Below are 15,646 nucleotides of genomic sequence, written 5' to 3' on the forward strand. Positions count from 1 at the left end.
TATAAAAGGGGTTAAACTGATAAGCAACCTAAGGTCTTAAGAGAGCTAAAGACACCAATTAGGAGACTTGAAGTTGACTTTGGTTTATTGTCCAGGCATGCCCAGGACTTGCAGAACTACATTTCCCAGAGTGCTTAGAGCGAACAGAGGCCTCGTTCTTCAGGGGAGCGTCAGTCCCGCCTTCTCACTCTAGTGATTGGTCGCTTCACTTCCGCGCCTCTGCGGTTCTCTTCTGCCATTGGTGAATGGTCTGCCGCGGAGTTTACTCTTTCCCGGTCCTGTCAAGCACCTGGCCCTCGCTCCCGTACCAAGATGGCGGCAGAAGCAGCTGGTGGGAAATACAGGAGCACAGTCAGCAAAAGCAAAGACCCCTCGGGGCTGCTCATCTCGGTGATCAGGTGAGGGAGGCAGGAGGCCGGGTGAGGACAGGGCAGCGGCTCGCCCTCCGCTGCGGAAGGGAGAGGCGTCGGTCGGGCCCCGCCCGCCGGCCCTTCCCTTCCTCCTGGCCTCCCCAGCCCCTCCCCAGGGCCTGTGGTCCTGCGGGGCGGCCCCCAGGACTCCCCAGTTTCTCTGGGTCCCTGCTTAAGGAGTGGAGCCCGTGCCTCAGTTTCCCCGGGGCACGGTCCTAACGCCGGTCCCCGACTCTTAAAGCTGGCTCGCTTGGGTGCGGGCAGCAGCCCGGCGCAGGTGTGCTCATTCATTCCTCAGACAGGTCCCGGTGACCCCGGTGCAGATCGCACTCTGAAGGGCCAGCCGGGCCAGCCCTGGCCGGGCTCCCCGGGGCCAGCCCCAACTCTCCTGGCAGGAGTTGCAGAGTTCCTCTCTGGCGCTCTCCCCCACCTCTGAATAGCCACAGCTATTCCCCAGTTGATCCCAGTTGAGCTGGCCAGGACTGGGGATTGAAGAGACACATGTGTTTCTTAGTTTTGTTGGCCGTCTTATTCCAGTGTTTTTTTTTTTTTTTACCCCCAGAACTGTACCAAAACAGAATGTCAAGTTGCCCTCCGCGTTTACTCTCCTCCTGAAATAATTGGGTGAGCGTGGGAGTGGTGGACTATTTACTGGTCAGTTTTTAAAAACATGTTTAAGACGTAAAGCAAATTTAGACCAGCCTGAATAAAATGCATTATGACACAATTAAACGCTGTTGTCATTTGAATTTCACGCCACGTGTTTTCATGAGACAAATATGCCTTCTCCCACTTAGCCTGCAGTTTGATTTGAGTTCTTGATCTAATGATATAACCACTCAAATGGTCCTGATGACTTTTTTTTTTTTAAAAAAAAACCCAGGACCCACTAGAATCTGGTAGGTTGTCAGCCCTTGAAAGAATGGATAAGTCAAGCTTTAAAAAGTTTACCACTTAGTGGACTGAAAAAGACTTATCTATGGTTTTATGTCAGAGACAGTAGTTTAGACAATGACGTGTTAAATTATTATCAATTTTATTTTACAAATGAGAGGATAGAACTTTCTGTGAAAGTAATATACTTTGTAGGTTACAAAGAGAAAATAGTGTAACTGCGGACTCATAGTCTTTAACAATATACAGCACAGGTTTATCACCTGATATTAAAATCTCAATCAAAGCCCATCTTAATTTTCTCTGAAATTCTAGTATGAATGTTGGGAATCTTTTTTCTGAACTTTTTTTTTTTTTTTATTCTTTCTCCTGCCTGATAGTCAACACTCACATAAACAATAGGTATTTACTGAAGTGTGGTGTCTGGCATTTATTTAATGCTTAGGAAGTATTTGTTAATGAACGAATGCCCCAAGCTTTGCAAAGATAAGTCAGATAGAATATTACTCCTGAGCGTATATTCTCCTTGTGAGATAAAGATGTATAAAGAATATGAGAGGACTTGGAGAAAGATGGAATGTTACAGTTTGTGGATTTATGGAAGGTGTGATCACTTCGGTGGAAGTGGAGGGAGTTAGGGACAGGAACAGCTGCAAACAAATGTCCCATCCTCTGTGCTTCCGCTTCTGTAGGCTTTGCATGTCAGATATCTTAAATGGCAGTTCTATTTACCCTCAATATGTGATATTTAAACACTGAAAAAGGACTTAAAGGTTTTTGACTGATACTGGTATGGAGACATACATTTTCTTTGAAGGGCTAATTCTTGGCCATCTTCAGGGGGGCATCACCCACTGCTGAATAGTGTACAGCATTGTTTTGTATTGAGTTATGGTCCCAGTCTGGCTTCAAACTCATTATGTAAATAGGAGTAACCTTGAACTCTTCCAGCAGCCAAAGTGCTAGTATCACAGGTGTGCATCACAACTCCTGGCCTTATGCCTTATTTGGTTACCCCCTTCCCCAAGACAGGGTTTCTCTGTGAAATAGTCTTGATTGTCCTGGAACTCACTTTGTAGACTTGGATGACCTCGAACTCACAGAGGTCTGCCTGTCTCTTCCGAGAGCTGGGATTAAAGGTATTGTGCCACCCCTGCCCGGCTGGTTATCTGTCTCTTAAATCAGTCTGTATAACCTTTACTTTTCCACCATGATTTTGGCCCAGGCATCCTTTCCTTTGACTTCTGTTGTGAAGTACTGCTTTAATTTTGATACCTAATGCGATCATGTCAGAACACTTGGATGACATGATTCCTTTATTGTGCTTTTTACAATTATGCTAGTAAGGTATGTCCAGACCTATCATTTTAGGGAAGTTTAGTTAAGATTGGGGTTCATTTTAATCCCAGCACTCGGGAGGCAGAGGCAGGTGGATCTCTGTGAGTTCGAGACCAGCCTGGTCTACACAGCTAGTTCCAGGACAGGCTCCAAAGCCACAGAGAAACCCTGTCTCAAAAAAAAGAAAAAGAAAAAAAAAGATTGGGGTTCATGTCATAAGACTAGATGTTTTTTTGTGCTGGAGTGTTGCTGTTTGTGTTCCAGCATTCCTTTGAACACAGAAACGTTTGGCTTTGGAACGAGGGAGGATGTTGCCAATCTCTGCTGGTGTTTCCTTCCTGATTTTCTTATGTGCTTAACTTAGTGGTTTAAATTTCATAAACAGTGCATAGGAAGAGAATGGTGCTGTGACTTTGGTAGTGAGATTTGGGGTGAGAAAGGCCCTAGCTGGAAGACCAGGACTGTGCATTTCTTATTAGTGACTGTGTGCCATTCAGGTTTCTGCTCTTCAAATCTGCTCAGCTTGCGTCCTTCATTAATCTTAGATCTTCCCATATACTTGTTACCTCCTTCCACCCTTAACGTTTTTCAGATCTCTTGAAATACTAGACCTTTTCTTGTTGCTTTGGCAACAAGCTTTACACAGCCCATTTTAAGTTTGTGTTTCTAAAGGCAGAGTATTCCTGTAAGGATACTTGCTACATGCTAACTAGACCAGTCATTTCCTCACAAAATTAAGTCAGTGGCAGAATCCACTGTCTTTTAAAGAGCTTAATTGTTTCATCTTTATTGTTCATGTCACAGCTGTTTTTCTTCTTTAGGATTGTTGAAAAATTTCCTTCGGTTCTCTTTCCCAAATGTGTAAAATATCATTTCTACACTAGGTTATATGTTGTAACATTTTATATTGCTTTTAAAATGATTCTATTTATTTATTTATTTGTTTGTTTATTTTTATTTTAAGATAAGTTCTCACCATTTAGTCTTGATTGGCCTGGACTTGCTATGTAGACTGTGTTGGGCTTGGACTCAGAGATCTATTTGCCTCTGCTTCCCAAGTGCTGGGATTAATGATGTGAACCACCACACCTGGCTAACATGTTATTCTTAATAGATAGAAGAGAAGAGCATTTATTGTTGTAGACCCTTTTTAGTACTGAATTAAACTCCAGATAAGGGCTAATGTAAGGATTGTGCTAGTGTACACAAAGGAAATACCCCCGTCTCTTTGCCATTTACTCTTTTTGTTTGCATATGGGTTTTGAGGCAGGTTTACATGTAGTTCACACTGGCTTTGAACTTGCTATGTAGGCACAGATAATCTTGAACACAGATTCTTCTGACTCCAGCTCCTGATGCTGTGGTACAGACCTGCCCCAACGCACCCAGTTCTCGTTGCCATTTTCTAACATGGTAGTGACTAATTAGATAATGACTCAGTGCTTTGTGAGTATCAGAGTCCATCACTGAGAATTTAAAATAAAAACTAGAAATACAGTGCAATTGCAGTATCTCTCTCTCTTTCCGAGACAGGGTTTCTCTGTGGTACATCTCTGTCTGTTCTGGAACTCACCTTGTAGACCGGGCTGGCCTTGAACTCACAGGGAGCCACCTGCCTCTGCTTCCCAGGTGCACCATCACCACATTGCATTGCAATTGCAGTCTTATATTTGATGGGAAGGGACCTAGAAAAATATGTAAATTAAAATCTTTTATCATGTATAAACCCATAGTAAACACGTTTCAGGCCAGTCAGGTGTGTGATGGTCTGCTCTTGTGTTTGTTTAGAACTCCTTAGGTCTGTGAGTAAGGGTTTTGGTGAGGAGAGACAGTGTTTGTGATTTGATCTTTTGGAGACTGCCACTAAGTGTAGATTTTGGGTTTAGTCACTATTGGTCCTTTACAACAGAGCTAATAGGGTGGGAAGAGTCAAGTTTGGATAGCTTTGCGCGCGCGCGCACACACACACACACACACACACACCATGTCTTCTTTCCGATTGATTACCCCACTTCAACCTTTTGTTTGGTGTGAAGTTGGATTTGTGAAATAAGCAAGATGGCATTTCGAAGATGCTATTTTATTTTTGTGAGTTCTTGTCAGATTTTTAATTGGGGAATGTGTCTACCACTTGCTGTTAGGTGATTTGCTTTCCAATTAAACATTGACTATGCCTTTTTTGTACGTCAGCCTGCAAATAGCCAGTTTAATTGGGGAGACAGACTCTGGTTGTGACTTAAGGAGACCTTATTGAAACATTGGAGCAGAGCTGTTGTAGACAGTCTGGTTACAGATGTCAAGGAGATTTGAAGGCAGTTGGAGGCTCATATTTTCATCAACTTTTATGTCTTCACAGAAGTTGGAATTTCAAAAACGTAGAAAATCCTTTATTGTAGGCTCCTGTTAAATTCCTTCCTTCCTCTGTAGAGGATATTTTGGTCAGCCCGTAGTTAATTCAAAGTAAAGTTTGTTGAGGGGTCCTGGCTTTGATCTGGTCTTTGAACAGATACCTTTGAGGTTTGTGACAGTTTGTGGCAGGAAGAACTTGGCCACTCTGTTTTGAGCTGGGTCCCAAGAGCTGTGTTAGGCATAGATTCTGTTTCTAGCACCGTCTCTCTTCATCTGAGCCCAAACCAAAATCGCCTTTAGGTTTCTTATCCTGTTTCCCTCAGCCTTGCTCCCTCGGTAATGCAGTGCTGTTTGCAGGTTACTCTCAGAAGTAACGTGTCAGGCCTGGAGCTGGAGCTCAGTCAAAGCCCTGGAACTGGGTGTGGTGCTCTATACCTGTAACTGTAGCACTTGGGATATGGGATGCATGAGATGCTGTTTGGAAACAGAACAGACACTAAACTTCCAGGAGGTTCTGGGAGTGCAGATAAAGGCATTTATGTAAATGAGGAGAAAACTCTCCATTTCCTGGTTGCACATGCAGAATTAATATCTTGGAGATTTATATCAACTTGCAAATGTAACCATCTGAGGGATGAGGGAACCCAGGTGGAGGAAATGCCTCCATAAGATTTGGCTGTAGGAAAGCCTGTAGGGTATTTTCTTAATTAGTGATCAGTGAGGGGGCGGGGCAACCCATTGTGGGTGGGCCATCTCTAGGCTGGTGAGCTTGGGTTCTCTAAGAAAGCAGACTGAACAAACCTTGATGAGCACACCAGTAAGTAGCACCCTTCCGTGGCCTCTGACTTAACTCTTGCCTTTAGGTTTCTGCCCTGTTTGGGTTCTTGTCCTGACTTCCTTTGGTGATGGACTGCAATGTAGAAGCCCAATAAACGCTTTACCCCCTAATTTGCCTTTTGGTCTGTTATGGTGTTGGAGCAATAGAAACCCTAGCTAAGACATGAGTCTTGGTTTATAAGCCTCAGGAATCAATGTTAATGTTGGAATTTCTTGAAAACTTTTTGAGTATTGTAGTTTTATTATTGGGTGATAATCGAAAAACTGTCAAGTTTTCCAACTCATGCCTTTATAGATAGATATGTCTGAACACAGCCTTTGGTGAGAAGTTCAGTGTGTGGCTTAGGTTAGATAAGAAAACTTAACTAGTCCTATAACTTGGAATTAATCAGTCACCATACTGCCCCCAGTCTTACTTTCCCGTTTAGGGAACAGGATGATTAGAAGACCTGGTGTGGCTTGGGGGGAACATGAAATGAGACAGGACATGAAAGTGCCTTGTATGGGTTGGAACAGATGCTTAATTTTTCATTTCTAGTGTCTGTATTGTCTTTGGTTAGAAACTTGATTTTTACTAAATTTCAGAGTACTTGCCTGGCATGCCTCCCATGGGTCCAATTCATTGTACAGTTCATAATTCATAGCTGGAGACCAAACCCAGGACCTTGTGCCTGGGTCTAATTTATAGCATAACAAGCAAACAACAGGTTCAGAGCTGATGTCCAAACCCAGGACTTTGTGCTTGCTAGGCAAGTCCCTACCACTGGGCTAAATTCCCAGCCACTATTATGTATCTCATTAAACCTTTTTTTTCTGAGACATGTCTTGAGATGATTGTGCACCCTTTATTTTAAAGATAGAGCTCTATTGTTGTTTTGCCATTTTCAGTAGTAGTAGTGTAGGTTGTTGGTCTGGTGTTTAATGTGGTCACAGTAGATTTTCTTTGGGCAGGCTTCAGAGGCTTTTATTACTACTTGGTGGGTTTTTGGCGGTTGTTTGCAGTGGTAAGTTCTGCTTTTTGTTGCTAACAGTCTGTGTTCTGCTCTTGTTTACATTTTGTTAAATGCTTTCAAGCTATGAAATGAGTTACGACCTTGATCCGCAGAGTAGCAGCCTGTCTTATTAATGTGCTAGGGATTCAGCCTTGAAAACAGTTGGGACTTACAATTTAACACAAAGTAATAAAAGAATACTTTTGTGTTGCCTTTGGTTTGGTAGTGTTGATGTAAAAATTATGCATTTCAAGTTTTTTATGAGAATTTTTTTCTGAATTGTTACTATAACCCTTTCAAAAAGTAAAGTAGGACATAATTCAAAAGATCTTATTTGTTTTTCATTTAAAACTTAGAGTACTATTGACACAGCTCTCACCTTAAAGAGAATAAGAAAGAATTTATTCTGCATTTTGAGGGTCTGTGGCCTAGGAACACAGATTCAGGTTATCCCAGGTTCCATGTTTCAAAGTGTGGGCAGTTTTATAGTTTTATGAAACAAAGAAAGTCATAAATCAAGGGACATTTAAATAAAATACATGGTGGGTGCATCAGAGGGAGAGGCAGTTAGAACCGGAGAAGGGAGCCTTTTCTATAAGCACAAGATGCTATTTGATGAAGTTCTTAGCTTTTGGTTGGTGGACATTATTGGTCTGCTAAATCAGTAGATTTCCAAAGGTTTTTTTTTTTATTAGCTACAGGATGTTAGTTCTTACACAGAGGAGGGAAGGAATGCCTGTTGCAGGGGCTAAAGCTAGCCCGAGACAAGGCATTCAGCCTCTGGAAGCACAGCATTCCAGTTGCTGTATCACTGCACTTTTCAGTCTTTGTAGACGCCATTTCTTTCCAGGGATTGTTGTTTACATCATTCTATATCCACATCACCCTGGAGAGCTTGCTAGGAAAGTGTCATCTCAGGCACTGCCTCACCCATATGACACGAATCTGCATTTTTATAACTGTACAGATGATCTGAAAGCATGATAAAGTTTGAGTATCTCCTCAACATACTTTACTGGGGAAATAAGATACAAGAAGCAAATTCAAAATGTTATCTTTTTTAAAAGTTGAGATAATGATAAAGCTATGCTTTTCTTTTTTTATCGAATATGCCTTTTGAAAAAGAGTATTACTCTGCGTGGAGGGATGACTCAGCAGTTATGAGCACATACTGCTTTTGCAGATGACCACAGTTTGGTTCCCAGCACCCATATTTGGCAGCTCAGACTGCCTGTAACTTTAGCACCACAGGTATCAGATGCCTCTGGTTTCCATAGGCTCTGCATTCACATATGTAAACACACACATACACACATACAATTAAAAAGAAAATGCATCTCAAAGTTTAAAAAGGCATTGCTGTTGAGATGATTACTTGTCTGATAAGATATATGCCAATACAAATCATGCCTAGGATTTTACTATTATAGTTGGAGAACAGGGTTGGAACCAGTTTGGGAATAGGTGAGGCCAGATTGGAATGTGGCACTCTATCTTGAAGCAGATCAGTAAATCACCGAAATGCTGTTTGACATAGCCTTAGGTTAATGGTTCTCAACTTGTGGGTCTTAACCCCTTTGGGGATTGATCGACCTTTTTCACAGGGGTCACATATCAAGTATACTACATATCAGATAGTTATATACATTATGATTGATAACAATAGAAAAATTATAGTTATAAAGTAGCATTGTAAATGAGGAATTGTATTAAAGAGTCACAGTATTAGGAAGATTGACAACCACTACTTTAGATCTTGTTATTTCTCCATGTCACCTGTATTCTAAAGCCCCATGGATGCTTGCATTTAAGAAACCTACCCCCTAATTTCCAGTATGTATTCGGTTGCATAATACCTGTCAGAATCTTGTGAAGCACCACTGTGAGGAGCTCCGCAGGCAGTGAGGATCTCTGTGGACAATGCTTTCTGAGGGATTCTGGACTTTATAAGAAATTGGGAAAGAGGTGGGGTTTTAAGTTGACTTTGTTAGTGTTAGCTTAATTTTATGAGTGAATTGGGTGATTTTACTTAATTTTAGATAATGGCCTTCTTTGTTGTATAAGCAATTTATAGTTTTTGGTCTCCAGTACTGTTCTGCATAACTGAGTTAACTGCACTATTGAAGCACCGTGTGCACATTGTGTTGGGTGTAGTATTGGCTCTCAGTGCTGTCTGAAGCCAGACAGTAGTTTTCAACTGACTTTAAAGCAGACATTGTTTGTTTACTGTCACTGAAGTTATACAAGTCTCTCTGTACAGTTAAGGGATGCTCTTATGCATGAGAAAACTTTTTCAGAGGCACTTGTCATTGTGAATTGCTATCAGGCTGGGATTATCCTGTATTTCATAGGCTCTAATAAGTCATAATTAACAATCAAGGCATCACAATGTATAATTGAATAGAATAAAATCCGATTTGAAAGCGAGGTGCCGATTTCTGCTTTGAGTAAAGTGTATCTGTGTGATTATGTAGTGATACACATCTCTAGCATCTCTTTAATGTGTGATCCTTTATTCAATCTCAGATTCACGATGAGGGCCTCTTATTTTGATAACTCCCTGGAAGCAGTTACAAATGACTCACCATCTACAAAGTGTAGCAGTGTGTCCTGCTTTATATAATCAGCTTGGAACTCTGACTGAGCTGTGTAGTGTTTGTTTCCTTCAGTCTCTTTCTCTTCCTCATGGGTTGGGTTTCTCTCTACTCCTGCCTAGAGCTGTTGTCTGTAGTTTCCCTGCTGGCTGTAGGTATATTTTGTATGAGATGGATTGGTTTCTTTTTTGGGAAAGAAAATGTCTCTCTAGTACTTTGAAGCAAGTGCTGGGTAGAACTGATAATGTAACGGAGCAGTGTGGGAAGAAAACACAACCTTGGAAGGCTCATATCGGCTCTAGACATTTGTGGGATCACTAACAGAAAGGGGTATTTTCTTCTGAAAAGACCAGTTATGAAGCATTCAGTTTTCACTTTGTGGAGTAAGACTTGTAAACTAGTCCTCCCTCAAGTTCAGTTCTTGTCTTGTGCTCTGGTGTTGGAGAGAAGGGATTCCTGGTGGTGGGGTTGAGGTTCTTTTTATTTTTTGTTTTTTTTCGAGACAAGGTTTCTCTGTAGCTTTGAGCCTGTCCTAGAACTAGCTCTTGTAGACCAGGTTCTTAATGATAAGAAGCACAGGGACATTGCAGCGTCTGGCTGATGTCCTAGGCCCACATGAAGTACTTATCAGAAAGGGGGTAACCAAGAACACTTGATTCCTATTGTAGATGGTGCTCTGTCGTTTCTTGATCAGTGATTTTCGGATTCATGAAGCTGTACTTGTAATTAATTTTTCTTAGTTGCTTGAAGGGATTACCATTAATTGCTTTCTTTTTATATCTGTATCTGTATCTATATCCATCCACCTCTGATTTATTTAATATATATACAGTGTTCTGTCTGCATGTTTGCCTGCATGCCAAAAGAGAGGGCATCAGGTCCATTATAGATGGTTGTGAGTCATTGTGTGGTTGCTGGAAATTGAACTCAGGGCCTCTGGAAGAGCAGCCAGTGCTCTTAACCTCTGAGCCATCTCTCCAGTCCCATTAATTGTTTTCTTAGTCTTTATTATTTGTAGAAGAGAGGCCAGTGTAGGCTAACAAAGAATGCCCTTAGTAGACAGGTAAGCCCCTTGTCAGCTTTCAGAAAACATGGCTCAGTTCTAGCTCATTCTGAAGGAGTCACTGAAATTTAGGTGTCTTAGCCATCTGTGGCTGTATTGCAGTTAATTTTACATGTACATTTGTCAAGAATGTGTGTTGCTTATGCTAATTGATAACATTTGCCTTGTGAATTTAACCAACCAAGTTGAGCCTGGTGGTGTACATTCAATCTGTGGACTTGGGCAGCTACAGCAGGACGTTAGGAATTCTATGTCACCTGAGCTACATAGAGAGACCAGTCTCAAACCAAAGCAAACCAATCCGAAGCAAAATCACCACACCTCCCCCACCCCCCATGCAGCTCCAAACCACCAAACACGAGATAAACTAACAGCAACCAGAGAGTGATTGAGAATTAACCGACTGAAATAACATTTGCCTGTGAGTTTTGAGGCAGTGAGTGTAGCCTTCTTTTTAAGCAGCTATCAAAAAAACACCTATGGTAGGGTGACATAAGCAATAGAAATGTACCCTCTCACTCCTTTGGGTGCCTCTCTTCTTGTCATATGGGTGGTCACCTCCTTGCTCTGTCCCCGTGGGGGCCTTCCCTCTGATTGTGTGGACAGGATTCCCTCCTGTCTCTTGCTTTTCTCCTAAGAACAGCACTTCTAGATGAAACTCTCCTGATCTTGCTGAACCTCCTCTGTTTGCCTAGTCCGAGTAGAGAACTGAGATGTCATTATAAAAAGAAAAAAAAGTTTGTTGGGGTGCACAGTTCAGTTTATAACTGAGCTAGGTCTCTTTACCACCTTGTTAAAATATCGTAAGCTTCCAGAGCGCGAGCCTGTCATCGGCAAACAGGTACCCTGGAGGCTCAGGCAGGAGTGATCGCTGTTGCATTCACGCACAGACTGTCACGCTCGCTGTCTTGTGATAGTTACCAGTCTTGTGTCAATACTGATTGTGTGCTCTTCGCTCTCCAGAGAACTGCTAGGTGGTGGTTTCAACTGGAAAGATTTGCTAAGGTGGTCTGATTTACCTAGTTCTAGAACTTCTCTAAATTCTGTCTTTAGATGAGAATGAAAAAAAAAATCTATCATTGAAAAGTGATATACTTGGATTATATCCATTGTTTTTCAAAATAGGGAGGCCTGGCTGGGTGGTGGTGCACACCTTTAATGCCAGCCCTGGAGTGTGTGTGTGTGGGGGTGGGGAGGGAGGCAGATCTCTTGTGAGTTCAAGGCCAGCATAGTCTACAGCACTAGTTCCAGGACAGCTAGGACTGTTGCACAGAGAAGCCTTGTCTCTCCCTGATCCCTGAAATATATGTCTATCCATTATGTATGGAAGCCTGAATTTAGTTTTTTATTGTGATACTGAAAAGATGTTGATGTAAAATTTGTTACCTTGTTTTCAGAAGATTTTTGAGGACATTTTTCACTATGTTGTAAAATGTATTCCTTGTTGTTTTAAATGAAAAATTGACTTTCCTAAAGGAATCTTTTAGAAAGTGAGAATTAGAACTTTTTATCTTGGCTGCTTGGAAGCTCAAATGTGATTAGGAACTCATTTACTATGAATTCTGTGGCCATGTGACCTGTTTATATTTTATATTTATATAATGATAGTCTGTATATTTTACTATATTCTTAGATAAAACATCTCTGATATTTGTTTTTTTGAAAGAGATGAGATATAATTAAAATGAAACCAGTGTAAATGTGGTTACTTGCTATTACCACTAAAACACTGTCTGATAAGTTACCACCACCCAGTGGCTCCAGTGACCACCCAGAGAGAAGCCCACAGACCTGTGTCCAGTGCCTCCTACCCTCCTCTCCTGTCACTGCCGCACAACCAGTCAGTACCCACAACGATCTCCTTGCCAGACTTTGAACAGTTTGAATTCTTTCTCCTGCATGGCCCATGCATCTTCTAGAACAGCTTCCCCACAGAGGGTGTCTTTACAGAGGTGTGATTCACATCCCTCCATTTTGTACCCTTGCTGGAAGAGGCCATTTTTGAACCCAGGACCCTGCACATGCTGGTCAAGTGCTGTCCCACCAGCTCCTTCTGCAAACCCCGAATGCCTCTATGTGACATACCTGCTGAGTGTCCTAAGAAGGGTTTGCTGCATTCCTGCAGCAGGCTGGGTTTGGTTGTTTTCTTCTTATATTCTTTTTCTCTGTTTTTGATCAAAAGTTCTAGCTTCGGTGAGTGATGGGCTGTCTTAGTGAACAACCAGATTTTCATAGGTGCGCTTTCCTCTGTTTGCACTTCCATTGATCTTTTAAAACCACGGCATTGACTTTTATACTCTTGTTCTGTCTGGACTCCATTACTCTATTAAAGTCCAAAGTGAGAACAGGATTGCTCTGTAGAAGGGATTGCTGACCGTGGGTGCTTATTTTTCTTTTACAACATTTGATTGACCAACTGAAAGACTGAAGCTACTATTTAAAAGAAAAGAAATGAATGAATTCTACTTTCAGTCTTCATATCTTTATCCCATGTTTTAATGCTTGTCTGTGGGACTCATTGGGAGCTGGTGGCTTGTGAATCCCCTGGCACCATCTACCATCCTGTTCCTGCTAGAAAGATTTGGTGGACCTTTAGCCTGTTAGGTGAACACATGCCTTCCTGGAGATTAATTAGTCGTGGATAGAGATGCAATTCATCATGTAAAATACCAGAGCTGTCTTAGTAATGTCTCCGTGTCCAGTTTCACTGCAAACTAGTTTATCCCTTTGTGTTCCAGTGTGAACTCTGCAGCAGTTTGTAAATCATAATCAAGATTTACATGAAGTAGGGGCAAAATCTAAAATCTAAAGAGTGGTTGTGTAATTTGAATGCTTCTTGGAGTGTCAATTTTACATTATTATCCTTTGCTTCTGCCTATTTATTTCTGTTGTTCTCTCTCTCTCTCTTTTTTTTTTTAACCTTTTTGTCATGTCCAGCAGCATTTCTTAAAAAGAAAAGAACTGGGTAGTGGTGACACACGCTTTTAATCCCAGCACTTAGGGGACATAGGCAGGCGGATCTCTGCATTCATGGCCAGCCTGCTCTACAGAGCGAGTTAGCCAGAGAAATCTTGTCCTGAAAAAAACCAAACCAAACCAAAACAACCAGTGGTGGCTCATGCCTTTAATCCCAGCACCCAGGTGGCAGAGACAAACAGATCCCTGTGAGTTCTAGGGCACTCTGTGGAGAATGAGTTCCAGGATAACTAGAGATGCACAGGAAAACCCTGTTTTGAATACTCTCTCCTCCTTGCCCCTTCTCCTCCTGCCCCCTTCAAAGAGAAACCTGTAGGGCCTCATGTTCATCTTTTCATCTTTTTCTTACATTAAAGGTGTGTGTCATCATTACCCAGTGCGCGCTCTCTCTCTCTCTCTCTCTCTCTCTCTCTCTCTCTCTCTCTCTCTCTCTCTCTCTTTCTAGGTGAGCTTTTACACGATTAGGGTGAAATTCTCAGTTTGTTATTGAGACAGGAAAAATAGCAACTCATTATGTGCTTACTGTGTGACCACTGCATTGCTTCTGTTTGTACCTCAGGCTTCACATTTATCTCCTTCCCCATGTGCTGGACACAGGGCAATGGCTAATGCGTACATTTCTGGGCTTAGTATTGACATTTCACATATGAAATATGTCTCATCAGCACCGACTGTCCACCAAATCGTAGATCATTTTTTCACTAAAACTGCATTGTAGTACCAGGTGTGGTGGTGCTTGTATGTTAACACTTGGGAGGCAGAGGCAGGACAATCATACAAGCCTTGAAGGCTACAGTGATTGGTGGGTCAGTTTGAGCTGCACAGCAAGCCACTGTATTAGAAAATGAAAACAAAAAACGCCCTCAAAACAAAGATAGAAATTGCTCCAAACCAAAACCCGAGAAAATTGTTTAAAATAATTTGCCTGTTTTGTGATATATAATACCTCTTTCTGTTTGGAAGTAGGCTTCAAAGCCCCGCGCCTTTTCACATTGACACGGCGGCATATGCAGACTTCCACACTATGAAACTGGATAGGTAGTAGGCGTGTTGGAGTAAGAAGTTCAACCTAGGTAGTTAGAGTGCAGAGACAGATTTTAATTACTCTACAGTTGTTTAAAACCTACTCTATAAACAGACCGACTTGGGTTTTCAATCCTTCTAGGATCTCTTATTCTTGTTGTGTGAGGGGGCAAATTAATCTCTTCAAGGTTAGCTGCTTCTAGTGTGGAAAGGGGGCCAGAAGATAACGACAGGCTCCTCTCCAGCAGGAGTGGGCATGTGTTCGATACAATGCCGAGTAAAGCTGCTTTCTGGCATGTGTTAGCCTCTTTAAATTTTAGAGGTCTTTATTATTTTCATTATCTTACTGCCTTTTTCTTTACTAATTAAAAAAATACTGTAACAGTTTGTATTTTTAGAGTTTTAGAATATGTGTTTGACTAAAGACAAACTGTCATTCATCCCAGGTTCCATCAAAAGGAAGAGGATGAACTTTTAGCGTGAGTCAAACTTGGCACAGGATATTTCTTATATAAATATTTCCTCTGGAAATGAAAATAGGAGAAAAGATCCCCCGTGGACTCAATTTACTCCTAATCTTCGTTTTAGTAACCCTTTCTCTTTCCTAAGTAACTCCTAATGATCCAGTAATGCATTACAGTGACAGATCCTGCCGGAGAAGGTGTCCTCCCTGGGCCTGACATTTTCCTTAATGGTAATTCTGACTAGTTAAGGTAAACAGTGTGAGATGTTTGGCATGTTTCCGTCCACAAATGGCAGTGTGTGTGTGAGGAGGAAGGAAAATGTGGAAAGCATTGTGAAAATGGCAGGCTCATGCTGTGTAGCACTGTGGAAGGGATTGAGTAAAATATCCAGAAACTCTTACCAATGGGACAGTTGATAAATAGAAGGCATTTCTTGATTGTTCTTTAGATTAACATCCTGGAAGCTTTCAGATTTAAAGAGCAAAGTTATATATCATAAAAACAACAGAAAGACATGCTAAGATACTCGGAACCGGATAGTGAAGGTGATTTTGTGGCTTTCCCTTTAAGACTAAGTTGATTTACTTTAGTAGTTAAATACTTGTGTGCTCTCTACCTGAAAACAGCCTTGGAAATTGTCTGTCTTAGGATCGCGAGTTTAAAGATGAGGAAATAGGGTCTGGCTTGGCACTGCCCTTCATAGCTC

At 41.7% G+C, this 15,646-nt stretch overlaps 1 protein-coding gene across 1 annotated transcript in view; it reads left to right on the top strand.

Moving 5' to 3' along the window:
* Nucleotides 1–283: 283 nt before the first annotated feature.
* Exoc4 (exocyst complex component 4) overlaps nucleotides 284–15,646 on the top strand; it is a 714,919-nt gene continuing 699,556 nt past the window's right edge. The window contains exon 1 of the mRNA XM_041675392.1: nucleotides 284–398. Within this exon, the coding sequence (XP_041531326.1) occupies nucleotides 313–398 (86 nt within the window). The 5' untranslated portion in view covers nucleotides 284–312. The remainder of the gene's footprint in view (nucleotides 399–15,646) is intronic.

This window comes from Microtus oregoni, unplaced genomic scaffold (assembly GCF_018167655.1).
Source record: "Microtus oregoni isolate MIOR12 unplaced genomic scaffold, Mior012 000026F_ref0000081, whole genome shotgun sequence".
NCBI classification, from domain to species: Eukaryota; Metazoa; Chordata; class Mammalia; order Rodentia; family Cricetidae; genus Microtus; species Microtus oregoni.